The sequence below is a fragment of the Falco punctatus genome (assembly GCF_963210335.1).
Source record: "Falco punctatus genome assembly, chromosome: 4".
Taxonomy (NCBI): domain Eukaryota; kingdom Metazoa; phylum Chordata; class Aves; order Falconiformes; family Falconidae; genus Falco; species Falco punctatus.
The window spans coordinates 62,045,208-62,066,089 of NC_137583.1; the positions used below are offsets into that span (position 1 = coordinate 62,045,208).

The 20,882-nt window shown below is 38.5% G+C and overlaps 1 protein-coding gene across 8 annotated transcripts in view; it reads left to right on the forward strand.

The window, feature by feature from the left end:
- The window catches only part of ZMYND11 (zinc finger MYND-type containing 11), a 107,822-nt gene that overhangs the window by 69,310 nt on the left and 17,630 nt on the right, over positions 1-20,882 (forward strand). For 4 of the 8 annotated variants that reach the window (XM_080385845.1, XM_080385849.1, XM_080385846.1 and 1 more), the window contains exons 4-7: positions 7,147-7,191; positions 9,999-10,160; positions 19,219-19,296; positions 19,683-19,775. In XM_080385845.1, coding sequence (XP_080241971.1) covers positions 7,147-7,191; positions 9,999-10,160; positions 19,219-19,296; positions 19,683-19,775 — 378 coding nt within the window. The remainder of the gene's footprint in view (positions 1-7,146; positions 7,192-9,998; positions 10,161-19,218; positions 19,297-19,682; positions 19,776-20,882) is intronic. The other 4 variants (XM_080385848.1, XM_080385850.1, XM_080385851.1 and 1 more) reach the window with 3 other exon arrangements.

Consider the following 20,882-nt stretch of genomic DNA (forward strand, 5'->3'; position numbering starts at 1 on the left):
AATTCTGAACTCCCACCTTGTGGATGAGAAATTCTTGCTGTATTGAAGCCAAGACCCTCCTTTGTCTTTGCATTAAGGCAATTAGCATGCAGCTTATGAGAATGGCTTCACTGCTGTTTCAGTGGATTTTCCTGTCTCCAGATGGGTTGAGAGTCATGAACAATTCTCTAGATTCCTTTTCTCATCTTGTTTTTTCTCTTCAGGAGTATTTCTTCCCTCTCCTCTGCTCATCCTTATATTTCATCCCCTAAAAAAAGGAGCTCACACTGTTTGGAGGATCTTCATATTGCTGAGGATGACACTAGTAAAATGCATCTTATTGCATACACCTAAGTGATGATGCTTCTTTTAAACTGGTAAAACAACCTCATCAGCATCTTCATTTGGCTCTTTCAGATTTGCCAACTTGACTTTTAAAAATTCAGTCAAGGTAATGCTGTATTCTTGTTTGAGGCTTTCAGTCACTGTTCTGGAGTTGAGATACTGATGATGTTCACAGATTTTACAAAATTTGTCTTCTGATTGAAAGCATGTTTTGAGGAATGATAATTTACTTACAGGTTTGAAGTAAAATAGTCAATAAAGCTTCCATCATGGGACTTAAGTTATGCTAATAGACTAGATGACATATTTCAGTCCATCTTGAGTTTGTTCCAAAAACATGCATCTTGGGTTTTTTCCACCTCTTTTGTGCCAACCCTGACCTAGTAGTGTAGTTTTTATTAACTTTGTGGGTTCAAAATGCTCTGCAACTCTGGCAACTGTTTTGAGTCTTCCATTATTATGTCATGCTGGTCACTGAATGAGACTTCACTGATGATGATAGTCTTATTGATATTCATGTTCTATTCACAATAAATGTACCCCTCACGCCACTGACAGCTGAAACAATACCAGCCACACATGCAGCACAGGGAACATGGACAAGAAGTTGATAATTTAAGTGAAGTGTGTAGGAGGTTCAACTGTTGGTTCAGATAAAATATTTCTGTGTGGAGAAGCATTAACCTAGAAAAATACTACAAAATCCCATGAAGAAAATAAGGCCAGAGAAGCAATATAAACATTTTAAGAAAGAAAAGGGGAGGGAGACCCCCTTTGGGCACAAGTCTTGGAAGGACACTTGGAACTACAAGCAAAGACATGGTTTCTTTCTGGTGTGGATTCATCCTCTTTCTAGGGGAACAAAACCTTCATGCATGTAATGTGGAAATAAAAGGCATTGCACTGAATAAATACCTCACTGCGTCACTGATTTATCTCCCTCATCAAAATAGCCTACAAACCTCCACTTGGCTCAATCTATGTAAAAAATGGTGATGTTAACAGCAGAAGCGAATCCAGTTTCTGAGGGGATCAAGTTGAAAGTTCCTATTAAGCTTGAACTCACTTGGAATGCGAAGAAACAAAAAAGAATATGTTCATTGGAAACTATTTGCTATTTCTGATATCCTGGAGGAGAATACTTGTATTGTCTCACCTCAAATAGTGTAAACTACTGCTACCCAAACGTGATCTTCTTGGGAGGGAAACTGAGGTTTATTCATTACTTCATGAACACAGCTCGTAGGCTGAGGAGATAAGCATGACGGGGGGGTTAGCAGTCATTTTGGCTGCTGGCATGCTACTACACTTATTGAAAAATTTTACTTCTCCTTTAGCTCTGGGAGCTAGAGACTGGCTCTGTATTTTGGGTTCTATCACCCTGAATTGTCCAGAACATAACTGCAGGGTAGGAGAGGGAATAAAAATCTACCTGTCTTGGCAGGGATCCAGAGAAGACTTTGGTGGTTTCTGCCAGAAACAGACAACTTCTAAGATAAACTGGCAATAAATTAATTAGACAACCTTAGGCTTGCAGACTAAACTCAATGAAAGAAGGACAAAAGTGTGCTGAGAGGCTGTGGAATTCACTGCAGAACCTGAGTCTTCTTGCATCAGTGCATCAGAAGAGGAAGCTTTTATCAGTGAAGAAAATTGAAATGGATTATCATGAGCCTATAAATAGGTCTGTTTGATATGCACTACAGAGAAGGAGAATTTGGTCTGTCTCCTGACTGATGATCTTGTGTTGGTTCTTTATAGAATAAAACTGATTTCTGAGATGAGAGAAATCAGAAACAATGTAAAAAACCAATTGTGAAAATCTTGGCAATAATAAATAAACAAACCTGAAATTAAGCAGATGTCTAGGTAGTTGTAAGGACATATGAACTCCTAATTGCTTTGGATTTCTTTGTGATAAAATGTGAGTAATGAATACCTGCTAAGTGTCCTACAGTCAGTTTATGGAAATCCATTTTTTTCAGGTCATCAAAGGAAAGGATCTATAAAGGCAACTGATTTACAATGGATAGATTTTCCTGTCTGTAAGAGCACACATCGTTGTAGCTACCTGCTGTGGTAGTTTTCTAGAAAAGGAAGGAAAAAATGAAGTGAAACAATTTTCATAAAGGATTTCTAGCTGCTGAAATCTTTTTGGCTTTGAAGGAGAGATGGATGCTTGTTTATTTGCTGAGCACTTTTGATGAGCAAAAGCAGTGGGGAAAAAATAAATGCAAAACAGGAGGCAGTGTATCTAGTAAATACATACATGCAAGGAAACTACAGGGGAGAAAATAAGCTTCTTTTGATGCTGGATTTACTCTAATGCATTGCTCTAACATTAAATGTAAAACATGGGCTGATCTAAGAAACTTTATCATTGTAAAGCAATCATCCTGATCAAGTATGGATCCTGTACAGCAATGGCAAAAGGGAAATAAACAGCTAGTTCACATTTACGTGCTTCAAAGATGGAGTAAGTTCTCTGAGCCATCAAGGAATTAATTATGCCTTCCTCAGTTCGGAGCCTAACCTGTCATTCTGATGAAAAGATAAAAGCGGATTCAGTGGGCTACTGAGAGCAAGTTTACAAGAGGATTCATGCTTGCTAAGGAACAGGTGGAGCCAGGGATGTTGTGGCATGAAGAGAAGGCTGACCCAAAGGGCAGGAGGAGGACTGCCCTCACAGCAGGCACAGAACTCTGGCAAAAAAGCATACACAGTGTCCCCACTGTGTTTGAAAAAATACTGGGAATGGTGTTCCGTGACACATTATGTTTGTTTGACCCAGGTAGTATTTGATGCATGCTAGTGTCTGAGTGAAAACCAATACTTCTGCCAGAGATCCATGATAAGCTGAAGATTTCTTATTAGCTACTGTACCCGACAAGACATAGTCTGTTTAAAACAGGCCAGTGTGCATGTACAAGGTGCATGCTAGTCTTCCTCTGAAAAAGCCTTACTCCAATCTGTCCAGCTCTACAGATAAACAGCCACAGTTTGTAAATCTCTTATTACAGAGTAGTTACTTGGAAGTTCAGCAGGATTGCAAAAGCAGTGGATAGGTGGGCAAGGAGAGACTTTTCAAAGCTGAGCACAGTTTAGCATTTCCGTGGTTCTTAAGGACTCTTACAACTGCTCTTGTCTGAGCCTGTTTAAGACTGTGTTTTGGATGGGACACAGATTCTGGTATTTACACTTTGAGAGAAGTGTTGGTGAACAGACAAATAATTTCAGTGGTGTGCAGTAGCTATTTACAGCAAATGTGTAAGTAAGAAGCATTTCCTTCAGGTTTTGTACTGGAGAATGGGAGTGCATATAGGTAGTGCATACCCACAGTAGTTCGTTATATTCGAGAGTCATAAAGACTGCAAAATGCACTGCAAAGTTTTAACAGTTAGCAATAGTAAAGCTCGTGTCTCATCCAGAAAGCTTTGATAGGAACATGCTGCCTGAAAAAGACAGAAAGGAACTGATTGATTAGGAATAGAGAATGTGTTTAGAAAGAAATAGATGCTGCTTTGTTTAATGCGAATGGGGGCATAGGTTCCTGTGACGTATTCTGAGACCTCTTAAGGACACAGCTCAGATACGAGACAAAAGTGATAGTATGGTTGATACACCCATGCTAGAATGCACTGCCACCACTTGTTGTTACAATAAAGGCTTCTCATTTAAAGCAGAAAGTTTGAAATACGGAAGATTAAGTACAGAAGATAGCAATTACTTCCCAACAGCAGGTGATGATAGATGTAGGTTGCAAAACCCAAAGCAAAATTAAAGATGTGAAAAAAGTAATGTGTAATTTTTGTGGGAGGCATTTCTTTCAATGTATCTGTCTACTTGATATGGACCAGTAGTCAACTTTGTGGGGTTTCAGTGAAGAGTTACTGAAAGCCAGCAAAGAAACCTTAACAGCAGGATCCAAGATTTTAAAAGTTTCCCTCTTAGGTGAAGGTGGGAAAATTGGAAGAACTCTGATATTAAAACTGATGAAGATGGGGAGAGGAGGAAGAAGTGCTCCTTATGGCTGTTCCCAAATCCTAAAATACAGAATCCAGAACATTTGCCTCAGAAATGGTATCTTCAAATTGGGCATGGCCTATCTTATGAGATGTCAAAGAAATGAGAATCTGAGAAATGGCAGGAACTCATTCTTTCAGATCCTTTTCAGTTTCCTAAGGGGTTATGAAATAGTCAGGAAAGGATTACACTCAAATTTTGGGTTGGTGATCTGAAAATGTCTTGAAATATATGTGGCATGCAAATACTACTATAAAATACTATTATTAATACTACTATTAAATAGTTTATATTTAGTAAATGTATTTTTCTGCCAGCACGGACCTTGCTGCCATTGGATTCCACCACTGTGTCAGAACAAAAGTGTTGTTATGATACAAAGTAGGTGAAATACACTCTGTATCTGCTAATACTCTTCCCTTTAGACTAAATGTGAAAAACTGTTCTTTATCTGCTAGACAGCTAGAGCTCTAGGATCTGTTAAAGCATAGACACTACACAGGGCTGACCATGAGTTGCGCACAGGTGTGTCTGAATGAAAAGCCGGTGATCTGGAAGGAGCCGTGTGTGGGTGAGTGTGGATGAGAGATACAGAGAAACACCACAGCAGCGTGTATGTAAGAAGCAAAGAAACTCTGCAGAAGGACTTGAAACAGAACACCTGGGGGAAAAAAAAAAAAAAAAAAGTCTAAAGAGTGCTATGGAACAAGTGCCACACAGGAAATGCTGGGAACCATGAGCTCCATGGAACATGCTTTCCTTCATTTGCGTCATGTTGAATTTAGGACAACAGAACTGTATGTATACTGTTCATAAATAAACATGATTGTGCCAAAGAGATAACTGACTTAAAATTGTTTTTCCCATCTATGTGATCCTTTTCTTTTTTTTAGCTTACTGGTTGGGTCCAAAGGATATCCATAATTTGGATGGTTTGGGAAATCTAATTCAACAGTATGAAACCAGCAAATCCCCGTAAAGGGGAGTTTCATGAATACAGTTTTGCCTTTTCCCCCCCCTCCCTTTTCCTCTCTCCACCTGATAGTAGAGTGACTTAATACCGAGTATCTGGGCTACCATTAAGGGACTTGGAGAAAACAGATTAACAGGTAAGAAATGAGCTATGTTAATGGAATGTGCATTATGAAAAGGCAAAGTGGTCCTTCTAGACAAAGTCTGAGAAAGGAGGTTATAATGTTTTCATGTGCAATGCCTACATATAATTTATAGGTAAACAAAAATTTACTAATTGTTTTTACATCTTTTTTTTTTTTAATAATGATTATGGACTTCTGAGGTATGGAAGTGACTTAATACTTACAATTGTGACCTCTAAGTTATTGTTAATTTTACTCTTAGTATGTACTTCACATCTCCTACTTAATGGTATGCTAATTGTACAGCAGGATGTCACATTCTCCAACATACAGATTCCCTATTTCAATTACAGCTAAGTAAATCTCCATTACTAATGAGTAAGCATTTCTTTTCCATGTACATTTGCATTATAATGGACATTTTCTTTATGCACTAAAATTATTCTTTCCTTGACAACAACTATATATTTTATTCTACAGTAAAGGCTACGACATGATGATTCATTCCTTTCTGTTGGGTTTATCTGTATTTAAATTGTCAAATGTTCTTTCTGGATAGCCTGACATTTTCTGTCCCATATTATTTTTCTGTACTTTCAGAATAAATTTAGGTATTTGCTTTAAGACAACCTACTTAAGCCAAATCACAAAAAAGTAAGCTTATGTGTCGGTCATAAATTAAGCTGTATTTTTGAAATTATTGCATTGTTTCATTCATGTTGCTGAAAAATGTCAACTATTTATGTCAGTGCAAAGTGACCTTTATGATAAAATGTTTGACTGATTTGAATATAAAGAGCAAGTGACCACAAGTGACCCATATCACTGCAAGATCCCACTCTGCTTAACAGAGCATAGCTCTTTGGCTATTAAATCCAGTCCCCCAAACAGGCATTTGCCGCCCTGCTGATGCATCTATCTACGAATGCAACGGGCAGCTGAGTAAAACGAAGGGGAAGGCCTCCTGTTACATCTGAGCTGTGCAGCTTTGCTGCCAAATCCACTCCCTCCTGGGGCTTGTGGCCAGTCGCTGGGTGCCGCTGAACTGCTGAACTTGGGCCACCGGGTGCTGCTGGCGGAGGATTCCCCGTCACCTGCCAGCACGGTGATCCAAGAGGCTTTCCCTGCCCAGCATCAGGAAGTAAGGATATTGACAAATCGAGGCGCTGTGGGGGAGATCTTTCCTTCATTCCACATGGCCCCAGGAAAATACATCACCTGTTATACACAATTAAGGAGTGTGAGTTTTATTGATAAAGTGATAGCTTAATCTTTGATAATATGCAGCGAAGTGTACCTTTGCTTTTGGTGGGGCCACTCCCTAAGCAGTAAATTATGTTACAGGGATCTTTTTTAGATGCCCAAAGAAGGTTTATGTATCGAAAAGAGTGCATTAATTAACAATCATTAATATTCTTGACAGTTTTTAAGGTGGCCTGGTGGTGGGTGTGTGTATGGGGAAGAAGATGGGTGTCGGGTTCTTGTAATGATACAAGTACATGGGATATTCTAAAGAAACAAAATGTGGTTGAAAGTGTTAGGTAGCATTCCAGAAACGCAGGAGGAAATGTATGCAACCAGATGTTAGAAGTAACAGATTTCCTGGTCACTGTGCATGAATTCTTTCTAGCCTTGTGTATATCCTGATAATCGGATGGCTTACAGTATAGATACAAAGATTGTTTTGTTTTTATTTTGAAAGGCCTACGGTATGCAGCCTTTTTCCCAGACAGCAGCAAAAAACAAGGTGAACAATTTTTGCACTATGTGGTTTTGAATTCTGTCATATTTTCTATTACGTTTCTGTCTTCCATTAGGATAGCTTAGTTTACTATATTAACCACCACCATCATCCATATCACTTCCAGTTCTGAGTTTAGTCTACATTATGTATGTATGTAGTTGGATGATTTTTTCTCTCTCCCGGGGGCTGGAAGTGGTTACTCACATGTTACAGTTCAAGCTGTTACAATGGTCGCCCTTTAATCAGTCCTTTTCGGAGTGGCTGGTGACACCTGGTGGTGTGTTCTGTAATTGCAGACTTAACCGTGTTTGCAGCTGGCGGAGAATTTTGACCTGTCCAACTCCGAGCACTGACAGACAGTTTGAGCTATTTAAAAGAATCTGATCTCCTGCATGAAAGAAATGTGTCGGGAGCACGTTATGCTCCCATCCAAACTTATGTAAATCAAGAGAAGCAATAACATTTCATTGCTGTTGGAGCAAAATTAATGCTTCTGACCTTGCTATTGAAGTCAATAGGGTAGTTGTTCACAAGGGCTATGGACCTTTTTTATTGTCTTTATTAACTTTTCAAATATATTGCACAAATGAATGTTTTGTATATACGTATGCACTAAATATACTGCATTAAACTAAAAATCTTTTCTGTGAAAAACCCGGGTGATTACATTTAGAAATAATGATGTTTTCAAAACTTTACAGTGCGAATACTGAAGGAAGCTTCTTCTGGTGTTTTATTTAATGTTATGGTTTCTGGCTTGAGTGTATGATTTTTCTTGCCAGCAAGTATATTTCTGTCTGTTTATGAAATTCCACATATCTTTGCCAGCATATTTCCTAACAATGGAATATCTGGGATATACCAATAAGTAACCAGTATGAGTAAAAATTAAGAATCCTGGAATCCTGATTCTGTGGTGAAATTCCTCCATAGCCAGGACCTATTGGGGTCTTATTTGATTTTTATCTGGATAGACCTTTAATCAAAACTGATTCTTTTTCTTGCTTAATTGGCCCTTAACTGCCATCTGATCTTTTTGTTTGTTTGTTTGTTTGTTTGTTTCATAAAGAAGATAACTATTACAGTTAATATGAAAGAAATATAAAGCAATACTTTATTCTGATTTTTCTCAGTCTACAGGAAAATCAAGTACATTGACAATGCAGTATCTTTAGTTGTTTCTAAAATAGCATAAAGAAAGGGGTCCCAAAGTGTACTGCCACTGGACTTTGTGGAAGGGGAGAGATTTTGGTGAAATGAGGATGTGTTCTTTATAGCCAGATTTGGTGGTATTATTATGCTATTCTCACATATACAGAATTGGCAAGTAAAATTAAATGAGGAGACATGATAGAAGAGTCAAGCTACACTACTAATCTGAGCAACAAAGGAGGACAGAGTTCTGTGTTCAAAAATCATTGCTTAAGGGTTGTTCGTTTTTGTTTTTTTTTTTTTTTCCCTAAACTTACTGCTCCTGCGGTCCAGCATTCATGGTACATAAAAGCGTAGGTGATCTGGATTGAGGCTGTCCCTAAATCTCTTATATTCATGGGAGCTCTGGTCAGTTGAATTATGTACACAACACAGCTGCTCTTCAGCGTAAGGGGCTAGAAGTGCCACTTTTGTGTAGCACTTCTTACGCTGCTCTGTTGGAGGAGACCTCTCACACAAGGACTTGAATGACCCCAGTTCCCAGGCACGGGAAAATGAGAATCAGATAAATGCCAGTTCTGGCAGTTGGTAGGAATTACTAAGGCCACCTTTACAACATGATGTTAAAAGTAGCTTGATCAGATTTTTATCAAGATAATTTATTGAAGAATAGGAGTAATTTTTTTCAGAGATCTGAACCCATTGAAAATTAACATGTGACATGAAAAGGCATTGGGAGTTTTATCTGAGATATGACAGCGGTTTTGTCTTCTAAGTGTAGGGAAAAGTGTGGCATTTCAGGCAACAAACATGTCTTGGTGGCCACTGGCAATTCTGCTTGGATTTAGTACTATAGATTCCTAGAGCAAAATTCTGCCTCCAAATTATATGCATGCTGCTCTCATTTACTTCAGCAAAGCTTGTGCACATGTTTCAAAGGTCAGAATTCGGCCGTTGGGGCTGAATTTTCAAGGAAGAGTGTATTAAAGACATCTGTGCATCAGCAGAACCATATCCTTTGTCTTCTGTAGAACATTTCAGAAATAAGCCTAGTGCTATTGGGCACTGCAAGTGAAACATTTTCTAATTTTTTTGAATTGCATTGGGATTGCTTCACAGAAACATTTCTTGCAGTAATAGGTTCACTATTTCATTTATTTATTGTAACTCAACACTTTGATGCTGAAAAGTTGTCAGTTTTAAAAGAGTAAAGATTGGAAGGGACCACCCTTCAGAAAATTACAGTTGAAAATATACTGTAACAATCAAAACAAGGGGATAGTCCTAGGATATAGGTATGGTCTGTTGAGGTGCACAAACTTCTGTTTGTAGTCTAATACAGAGAAGTCAGAAGTATTTTCACAAAGCTAGAAAGCAAACCCACTTTTCATTGTGGACAGAGCTCATATTTGAAATTGTTACAAATCAGACACTCGAAAAAACTAAAACTTGGCATTCACTTCTATTGGAGTTAGTATGTATTAAATTGATAAAGAACTTTAAGCATGTAGGTTTTCCCCTGTTTTTTAAACATTATACACTTCTTAAAATGTTTATAATGTCTAATTGCTGCTGGATTTCAAGACATATCAATTTTGTTCTTAGTTCCTGCAGATTTTGACAGAATGTCATACCAAAATATTTTGTATTTTTTGTAGGACTGGGAAACAGAAAATCATGACTGGTATTGTTTTGAATGCCATTTGCCTGGAGAGGTGTTGATATGTGACCTGTGTTTTCGTGTGTATCATTCCAAGTGTTTGTCTGATGAGTTCAGGCTTAGAGACAGCAGTAGTCACTGGCAGTGCCCAGTTTGCAGGGTGAGTACCTATGAGATTTCATGTGCTGATTAGAGGATTGATATTCATTAATAGATTCATTAAGGTGTCCAGATGGTCTGGCCAGGTTAATGGATAAAGAACTGAATATTGAAACCATGGTACATACTTAGAGCATCTATACAGAGATACCAAAATACGGTGCATGTAGCAGATGGTCATTTTTGAAGACTTCAGCAAAGTTTACTTATGCATTTGAACACACACAGTATACTGTGTGGGAAATGTGTGTACGTATGTATGCTACGTGTGAATGCAGTATATTGTGAATATCTTCAACATGAGTAAACAAATTGCTGTATAAGATGCTACTGTTTTTACTTAATATCATTTAAATGAATCATAATGTAACTTTTTTGTATTTTGATGACTGCATTCTTAATATTTTGTTGGAATAATAATTTACATTATAGAGCCACAGTCATGTTACTGATGAGGGCAGTATCAAAAAATACAGGGTGAAATCCTGCTTCCCATTTACTTCTGTGGATTCTATTGCTGCAGAAAGGCTAATCTGGATTTCACCCATAGCATCCGTATCTGTATTGTTTTTTCTTTAAAACTGCTATTTTTATGAGTATGGTAGGGAGACAGCAAAGAGTATTTTTTCTATACTTCCCAAGAATCAGCAGGTATGTTGTCTACATGTTATTAGAAGACTTAAACATTCTAGCCAAAATGGTGTTTACTGGTACCTGGCCTGGAATCAGCCAGATACTTCTCCTTACTGTTGTCATCTCCACGTCACCTCCCCCAGTGCAGCACATTCTTAGGCTTCTTTAAATGGAGGGAGTAATGCATATGAATGTTTAAGAGAAAATTACTGCTATAGAGTGGCGTAAAACTGCCAGTTGGATTGCTGAAGGGAGAAGAAATCCCATGCTAAAAGCTCAGATCTAGCTTTAGAGCCGCAGACTGACCTTCAGATGATCTGTGCTGCCAGGAGTGTAAGGGTTCAGGTGCTTCATTAGTGTGGAGAAGTGGTTTTTGAAAACTTGTGAATTGTTTTGTTTCAAAGCAGTGCTTTCTGACTGCTGTTACCTTAGAACCGGTTGTAAAAAACCTGTTGCCTGTTGCCTCAGACTGGGAGCTCTCAGGGTTTAGGGAAGTAGCAAGGAAATAGAGCCTGCCTCAAGGAAGTGGAAAGGAATGGGAAAAAAAAAAAAAAAGCAGTGGCAGGGAAAAAGCAGTTAAGGACATGTACTGTATGTCTCCTTATTGAGTTACTAGTATTTAATTTAGCTACTCAATATTGCCTCTGTTAAAAACAAAAATTGACCATATAGAGGTGAATTGCTTTCAGATTTTTAAATAAATCTCTTTAATAGTTGCTGGTTCTTGTAATAAGTATTGATAGTTCTTAGAAATATTTAAATTTGGGTAAACTGGATCCAGTCTTTTGTTTACCAATAATTTTAGATGACACCTGGTGAAAGTAGGGAATGTAAATGGTTTAAGCCACCTTGAATATGAGGTGGCTTATAACATCTAGCTTGTAACATGGAAGTAGTCAGAGAAATGCTGAGTAATCGCATGAAATACGCAAAGGTATGTAGGGTGGTCAGCTTTGAGAACAGTTTGACTTCCATCCTAGAGCCCTGAAATTCTTTATGGCAATGATATTAAACAAATACTTACTTCGGAAAAAAATTCCGTGAAACTCAGACCATGTGCACTGTGTCTGTCTTTCTGCCTATTTGTTCCCTTTTTGTTTTACAAAGGCTAAGGAGAGGTTTTGGGGGGCTCTTAAATGCCTCCTGCCCCAGAGATCTTTGGCTTGCTCAGTGCCTCAGGTGATGATCAGCCTATTTTGGTGAATATTGGCATTTAAAATGCCATGGCATCCTTTTCCCCCTGTGCTGGCAGCTCCTATTTTCCTTGTAATTAATCCAAATCAGTTCAACCCCTAATTCTGCAAACTTGGACTAAGGAGGCTTGCACAGTCTCTGTAAGCAAAGGAGGACTAGTTTGGCCTGGGAGTTAGTATCCTTTCTTCTGTTACTTTCACCCCACCTTCCTAGGAAATGACTTCTCTAATTTAATTTTAAAAGAAAGAGAGGGGCCTATATTAAAAAAACTATGGTAATTTGGAGAGCCCTGGCTGATGTCCAGAGGACATAACAGAGCTTAACTATCTTGCATAAGGGCAATGGGATTTACTTTGCATTATCAGCAGTAAATATGTACGTGCAAGGAAAGTAATGGTTGGGACAGAAAGATGCATATATTTTCATACTTTATTCTTGTAACTGGACATAGCACTTTTTACCTGGGGATTTCAAAGCTCTTTACAAAGGTTAAGTAAAAGTATGTTTGAAACCTAATATACTGGGAGAAATAATCTAAGAACACTTCATTCTTACGTAAAGATTGCTTCTGTAACACTGCCAAGGTCAGCAAGCCTTTGGATTACTCATTTCACAATTGCTGCTTGTACTAGTTCAATCAACCTGTGCAGCTTTATCTTGCACACTTGACTACTCAGAAACATTTCATAAAGGACATTGCCAAGGATTTGTTCATAACTTTAAAATATTTTTCCTCACTAATATTTATAACAGTCCCTTGCAAACCCCTGCAAACCTGAACTCTGTTTCCCTGCTGGTGTTTTTCTGCCCTGCATCCATAAGCGAGAATGTTCAGTTCCTGGATATTTTTTTTTAATTTGATGGTACCAATCTGAGTATTTTTTACAGGGCATAATTCACAGCAGGAGTCAAACAAAGTTCAATTCAAACCACATTGCAGTGACTGAAAATTTTCCCTGATGACTGACGGACTAATCATTGTCCTAAGTGAAATAAATTGGTATTATCAGCAAAATTCCTGGTAGACAGGTCACAAGAGAAAGACTCGAATGAACTTAGAGATTACATTCCCAATTACTGGAATGGTCCGTTCAAGACAGGGTTAATCAACTCGATCTCTGAAGGATGCAGGAGACTTGGACATTTATGGCTGCTTTTTGGTTAGATACAAGGAGAATATTTTCTCCAGCTGTTAATTTAGCACCTAAAGACTACAGAAAGTACTGCAAAAATACTAGTGGTTTTTTTTTGGGGGGAAATAGTTATATACAATATTCTGAATAGGAGAATGTTGATCACGTGTCGGGGTAACTGACTATTATTATTTCTTTTTTAAAAGAATTTTAGAGAAAGGCAGAATTATGTAGTATATATATATAGTATATAGTTTATATAGTTTGTATATAGTTTGTCCCAGAGGAACAGGTTTTGATTTGTGAAAAAAAAAAAAAAAGAATTATTCATATGATTTCACTTGACTCCTTAATTTTTTACAGTCATTTGATCAGAGATCGATCTTTCATGCATGTGTTCTGCAAGGAGTTATGTCCAATTTACCTATCATAGTGGGTGTTTCAGTATTTCTGGATTTTATATATATGAAAGTGAAGTAAACTGTAGAGCTCAAGATATTTAATGCTGTGCTGATAAATATTCTACAAATAGGCCATTTCTGAGTTCTGGTACTGTACTAAGCATTTCATGGAGTACATAAAAATACACCGTCATGCAGTTCACAATCATCTTTAGACATAATTAGACAAGTGAGAATGATAAAAAGTCGACAGAAGCACAGAAAGGTGAAGGTTACTTAAGTAACTCAGGTATTTAGATAAGGAGGTTTTAGGTACTAGCTGTCAGTCAAGATAGTAATGTAAAATGCAAGGAAGGAAGGAAGAGTATGGCTCTATTGACTTACTTTATGGGGGGTTACGGTAGGAGTTTGTTAGACAACTGTATGATGGAGCATGTTCTATAAACAGAATTTGGCATAATCACACAAATAATAGCCATGGATTTGTGGGTGAAGGGAAGTCATGGTATGGGACTGATATTAGCACCACATGGTTCAGTGTGCAAAGCCCACACCTGGGGAAGTGTTAGTCCTCAGCAGGTCCCTGCCATTCACCTTGCAGCCACACGCACCCCTGAGTAAATCAGGAAGCTGGCAGAACTGGGCACTGCATAGGGTCTATTTAGTAAAGTATAAAGGAATGTGTCAACAGCAGTAAGAAAACTGGGAAACCTCCACTTAGAGCCTCCTTCCACCTTCTTTGTGCACGTAAAAGCATATTTAATTCATGTGATGCTTCATATTCAGAAGGTGCTTAATGCACCATACAAGTACAAACCAATTTGTGGTTTCAGCTGTAACATTTTCAAAAGCGCCTAATGTTTTGAAAAGTCTCATTGAACTGCATGTGGGTTTTGAAAGAGGCAGGCCTTATGCCATATTCTGCTCATGCAGGTGCTTTTCTGTATGCTGCTTTGCACATACAGCGCACTAGTTGCTCTGAGAGCCGTCCTGTGTGCCTGTGTACCTTTCTTAATGGTGCAGAAAACCTGAGGACTGGAGGGTTTGAAGAGGGCATCAGAACAGCCCAGCTTTCCATATGCAGCACCAAATTCCTCTGGAAGTTTTAAGACCTACAAAAATCCAAGAGCCAGTGGGTGAAGTAAGGAGTTTCTAAACAGCAGCAGTGAACGTATGTTAGACTCACGTGCATAGTTCCCCTCTGCAGATATACCCCTGGAAACCTGTATTCCTCTGAAAATGGAACTGGTGCCTTAGAAGCATGTATCTGTCATTGAGCAGCCTTCACCTAATCCGTCACTGAACTGAAATGAAGCTCTTTGATGTGCGTATACACATGACAGTTGAGAGAGGAAGGAGGGGGGCTGAAATACTCGTTAATGGGAGGTTGTAGGGAAATGTAAACCTCTTTACATGGAGAACTTGTAATTTAAATGCTTATAGACAGAATGCTGGCACTAACACCTTGCATTTCTTAGAGTTTCACTATTTTTTTTCTCTTCAAATGAAAGATTGCAGCAACTGCAGCACAGTACTGCTGTCCCCCTGGGAGCCGAGAACTGCATGCCAACTTGGGGTGCAGAGGATAGTCACTTCCATCATAAATGGTGCTCCTGCAGGATGGAGTGTTTCTTGGCAGTACCCCTAGCTGCTGCTAACCTCGTGTGGTTCATAAAGTCTTGTAGTGAATTTCTGTGCAATAAGCGTGTCAGAATTGCTAAATAAGTCACACTTGCACAGTGTGATATTTTGCTACCCTCTTTAGCAGCTAGGCAGTATTATTAATCTGGAATATTGAATATAAACAGCAATGTAAATCCAACCTTCAGGTACCAGCCTCTGAGAAATAGATGTGCTGCAGAGAGTAAGGCATTATGTATAAAGTATTTCCTGCACCCGTAAGCGAAGAGTTACGTTGCAGCCTTGGCCTTCCACCTACCAGTTCTCATTAATCTTCTACATGAGGATCACTATTGTGAAGGTTATTACTTCACTCCTACATCCTCTGTGTAAGCACATATGGCTGACCAAGCCTTTGAGTTTACTTTGATTCAAAGTAGAAGGTTTGCAGGTTCTCTAAAAAATAGTGTGACTCTAGGAATTGTTCTTGTTGTGGGTTAATACCAGTAGGCAGCTAAGCACCACGTGGCTGCTCTCTTTACTTCTCCCCAACTGCCAGCGAGACAGAGGAAGAGAAAAGCAAAAGCCAGAAAACTTCTAGATAGAGTTAATAATTGTTTAATAAGTGAAGAACTGGGAGAGAAAGAAAACGGAACAAAACAAGTGACGGAAAGGCCATCACTCAACACCCATCATGGATAGACTGATGCCCAGTCTATTCTGGAGCAAAAGATGGCTAAGCCCCTTAAGCCTCCTCCTCTCCCTTCCTACTGCTGAGAGTGATGGTATAAGGCATGGAATATCTTTTTAGTTAGTTCAGGTCATCTGGCTAATTGTGTCTCCTCTCAATCTCTTGCATACCCCCCAATCTATTCACTGGGGGGGCAGAGCGAGAAACAGCAAAAGTCTTGGCACTGTTCAGCAAGAGCTAAAACATTTTTGTGTTATCAACACTGTTTTGGTCACAGATCTGAACCACAAAACCATATGAGCTGCTATGAAGATAATTAACGTCCCAGTACAATCCTATGTGAAGTTAATTTATCCTACAAATAGGATATCTGCAAATATAAAGATCCTGATAACCTTTTGGGGCTGGATTGAATCTTAGCAGTCTCTTTGAAAGAAACTTGCACTTTAGCAAGTTTTGCAGTAGCATATCTTAGTAGATCTGACTGTGGGAAAAGATGCACAGTGGATCTTGCCACTTTTACAGATTAACAAGCCACCTTCATTGTTTTCATTTCCTAAAAGTAGGAAATTAAAAGACCTAATTTTCATTTATGCTTGCTTCTATATCACTCTGGCTATAAAGGGACCTGAAAGTGGGAATATTTTCTTGTGTCAGAGCAATATAAATAGATTTTATGCAAATCATATCCCCTACCTAGTATCTATTTTCTTGCTTTAAGTGGCTCTAGGTTGACTTCTCTGAGAACACTACAAGTCTTCAAAATACAAACTAGAGTGTTTTTTTATTTAAAAAATTACACATTTTCCATTATAGCTTCCAAAGAACATGTGAGTGGTACCTCCTAAAGCACTAATCTTGTTGAAAAGTGAATGAAGCAGTTGGATTATAACTTGCTTTCTACAAAGGGTGAGCAACTTTGCCATAAAAAGACATTTTGCTGGCTCATAGGCTCCAATTCCCTAAATTTATTACCTTTCAACATTTAGTAGAGGAACCTGGAGATCAAATTTTTCTTAAAATAAATCAGGGTAGGGAATTGAAGGAAAAGTGGAGAAATTCAAGTTTGTCTGAATTGGCAAGTTAATTATATCATTTTCATTGATGCTTAAGATGATACTAATTGCTGACATCAATAACGATACAAAGCCAGCTATCTATCTTTTCTTATGATCTGAAGGATGACTGTAAACCATCTATCTCAACACAGTCTCTTACAAACTGTCTTGCCCAGTAGGGCATGAAAAATGGTTTGCGTGAATTCTGAAATACTTTCAAAGGATGATAAATTCAGAACCATGTCAGAAAAAGACATATAGAAGGACTAGTAAGTGCAAGTGAGTTTTATTGTGTCCTAGGAAGTTTCAGGCTTTTAAAATGCTGTGTCATTAGCAAGCATACAGCACTCCAGTGCCTAAAATGACATCAGCGTTTCATAATGCAGATAATTCAATGCACATACGGGTTTGCATCTGCAGTAGCAATGTTGGTTTATGCAAAACTGAATGGGTGAATTGAATTCCAGCAGAATGCACGTTCTCACAGCAGACAAAGTAAAACATGAATATACAGAAGGTGATTCACACATACAGCGCAGGGTCAAATTCTGTGTCATTCCAGAGTTCAGAAAGAAGGTCAAGGAGCCATTAATATTATGAAAATAATGCTTAAATGCACTGTAAGTGTTAGAAATGTTAGAAAGACTTGGTGCTGGCCCTTTCCACAATCGTGAGTCTTAGGTACCTAACAGTGGTAGTGTCCTGTCAGTTACGCATACGGTGGCATCTATAAAGGTTTGTGACTGAGCTGGTATTTCAGCACAGTTTGTAATGATTCTATGCATACTGTTCAGCAGTCAAATGAACAGCTTCATTGGTTGTGCTGTGTACAATTCTGATTTAAGAAGGAGGTAGCAAGTACAATCCTGAGATGTATAGGTTGCACACTTGCTGTAGCGCAAGGTCCAACCTGTGATTTTCAGGGTCTTCAGGGTCTTGCAGGAGGAACATAAGCAGAGGAGACACAGTCAAATCCTATCATTTTTTTTTGCGCTAATGTGTCATTTTTTCTCTTGCCAAGTAAATACGTAAAAGTATTTGCTCTGTACTCAATGTGTCTGCTCCCTCTATATGTTCAGAGTCATATATAAGTAATTCAGTAGAAACCAGCACACTTCTGGTGATTAATAATTCATAAGCCTCATACCTCTTTAATCTACCAGTTATGATATGGATTCTGTTTTTTCTTGTGTTTGCTGAGCAACAGTCATCTGCACAACTATGTGGATCTTGCTAAAGACCATCAAAACTTGAGGGTGCAGGTGTAACTTAGCCAGTTTGGTCCATACAATTTGCATACAGGTGGTGATGTGAGGCATGAGAAGGGCAGAACTCACCTTGGCACTTGGTGCATTTGGAGGTATGAGGAGTAAACATTTTTGCAAGAGACGTGAGCAGTTAGTGATCACTTCTGGATAATAAACTTGGAACCCATGCTGTTGTTTCACTGTGCTTCTGTTTTGGGGAACTACTGTAGGCCAGAGCAAGGAAGAGATAGCACTTTGCAGCCAGCTGTCTTAAGGCCATGTGGAACTGTGCACAGCTGCTGTGACCTGGAATTGGAAAGGCTGGTTTGTAAGAGCACACCAGGCATTGGCAAAGAACCACCTTCTCCTTAGCAGCGTGTTTTCTGTATGCAGTGCTTCCCACTAGCCTGGATTGACTTTGAAGCATGGGGATAAGTCTCTGGACTAGGCTAAGATGAAGGGAAAAGCTCTGGATACTGAACTGCTAAAAAGAAGCAGTCTGTGTTTTAGAATCTGGGTTAGATTTTGTGAAGGAAGAACCACAAAAATCAACAACTTCTATGTTTCTTGAGCAGTAAAAATTGCTCTGCGTTTTTACTGGCTAGAGCCTATTTGACTTCCTCCTAGACAGTATCATTTTGCCTAGTAAGCACATAATATGTAGATAGTACAGGATATTTTTTTAAAATAATTTCTTATTTTACTGGAAATATTAATGCCTTGCTATAAAAAAGAACATCAAATAAATTTTAAACTGCTCCCTAAAATGCCTTTCTTCATTACTTTATTCTAATTAGATACTTTTTTACATGAGAGGTTTTGACAAAGTATTATGGATACAAGTGGAAATAAAACCTGTAGCTGAAGTCCTTAGCCCAGACATAATTCAAAGCAACATATATAGTTGTTGTGACGTGTTAGTGTTGCTAATTTCCCAGAAAAGATTATAGGTAAAAAATTGTGTGGTATATGATTCAAAGTTACCTTTCTTAAATAATGTCATGATGCAGAGAAAATTTGTATTGGATGACCTTTGAAGTCAAGTTTAAAATAGTAATATGATCCTGTTTTTCTTTTGACAGAGTATCAAGAAGAAAAACACGAGTAAACAAGAGATGAGCACATACCTGCGATTCATAGTCTCTCGTATGAAGGAGCGGGTGAGTCTGAAACAGGGCAGTTGATCGAAGTGTTGGGTTGCACTATAGAGGATGCATTACTAGTGGCCAGGTGTGACTGTGCAGGGAGGAGGGCTACAAGAGGGTGTCATTTTATTTACCCTGTCATATTTCAACGTACACTTATCAGGTCTCATTGCTCGAATTAGTATCATTCTGGCAGGAGTGGTTTATGTCATGGGCCTGTGACTCCTCTGAAATGGATATTTTTGAGGTTTGAGACACATGTAGCCTGTCAGACTGGATCCAGTTTGGCCCTGTGTATTCCCCACCTGAAATGTTCCAAACTATTGTAATTTTAAATCTTTTATTTATGTTTTAAGCAGATTCTAAATACAATAACTTATGCTGTCTCGTGGTCCTTTCAGGCTATAGATCTAAACAAGAAAGGGAAGGACAACAAACACCCAATGTATAGAAGGCTGGTGCACTCAGCTGTTGATGTTCCTACTATACAGGAGGTAGAGTGACTTGCTTTCTAACTTCCACACTGTTTATGGTGTCTTTTAACAATGAAGATAAAGCTTAAGGACTAAAGCACTAATCCTGTTTAATTCTTCTTGTGATCAGTATTTCAGAATTGTATCCAGCATTGGATAGGGGAGCTTCCTCATAAATAGGTAACCGAGTAAAACCATTTTGAGTGGTGCCTAGTTTTTAAACACAGAGTATCCTCAATTTGTTTTGTACTGGGCTTTTACTAGGAGCTGTAGGTAGCTGAAATCTTTAGAGAAAGTACTCTTTATCTAAGTCACTGAATATGGACCTGAGTGCCTATGTTGGTATATCTGGCCCAATGGTTTTGACCATATTCCAATTTTAGTCATTATGCCCTTGCGTAGGTGTCAACTTTATAAACATCTAAATGATTCATAAAGAACCAATCATTTTGTTGATCATGAAAAAACAAGACTCACTCAAAACACGTTTTGCATTAATTGTTCCAAAAATAAAGTATTAGTAAATACGTTGTCCTTTTTTTCTGAACCAAAAGTCTGCCCATGACTCACGTAAACCTACTGCACATGATCAAAATGAACAGCATATTCATCCCTATTCGTTGCTGCAACTGGATTACTATGCAGTGCCATAGTATATCTTGCCCTTTACAACCCAGAAGTGAAAAGCCTTTGCTTTATTATTGCTATTGAAACACGTGGATAAACGATAGCTTCACTGACAGTTCTGGAGACCAACACTGCTGGCTGGCTTGAAGTACTGGTGACACTGTTTGAGCCTGAAAATAGGTCAAGAAGCCTTCCTTTCACTGTCACCTTCACCTGCTTCCACAGAAGGTCTTTTGACCCTGATGACATCCTAGAAACTGATGATGTTTTGTTAGATGATCGGAATTCTCATAGGTGTTCTTCACAGAGCACAACTGAAAATGCTGCATCCCTTAGCAGACAAAAGACCATACTAGGAAAACGAACTGCAAGTCAAGTTTGTTACGAGTTTGGAAGACTAAGACAATCAACCTCCATCAGAAAACACTGACTGTCAAGTGAAGAACCTGGAAGTATAAAGGCAGTCAACACTGATTTGAAACTAGCTGGTATTTTAAGGCA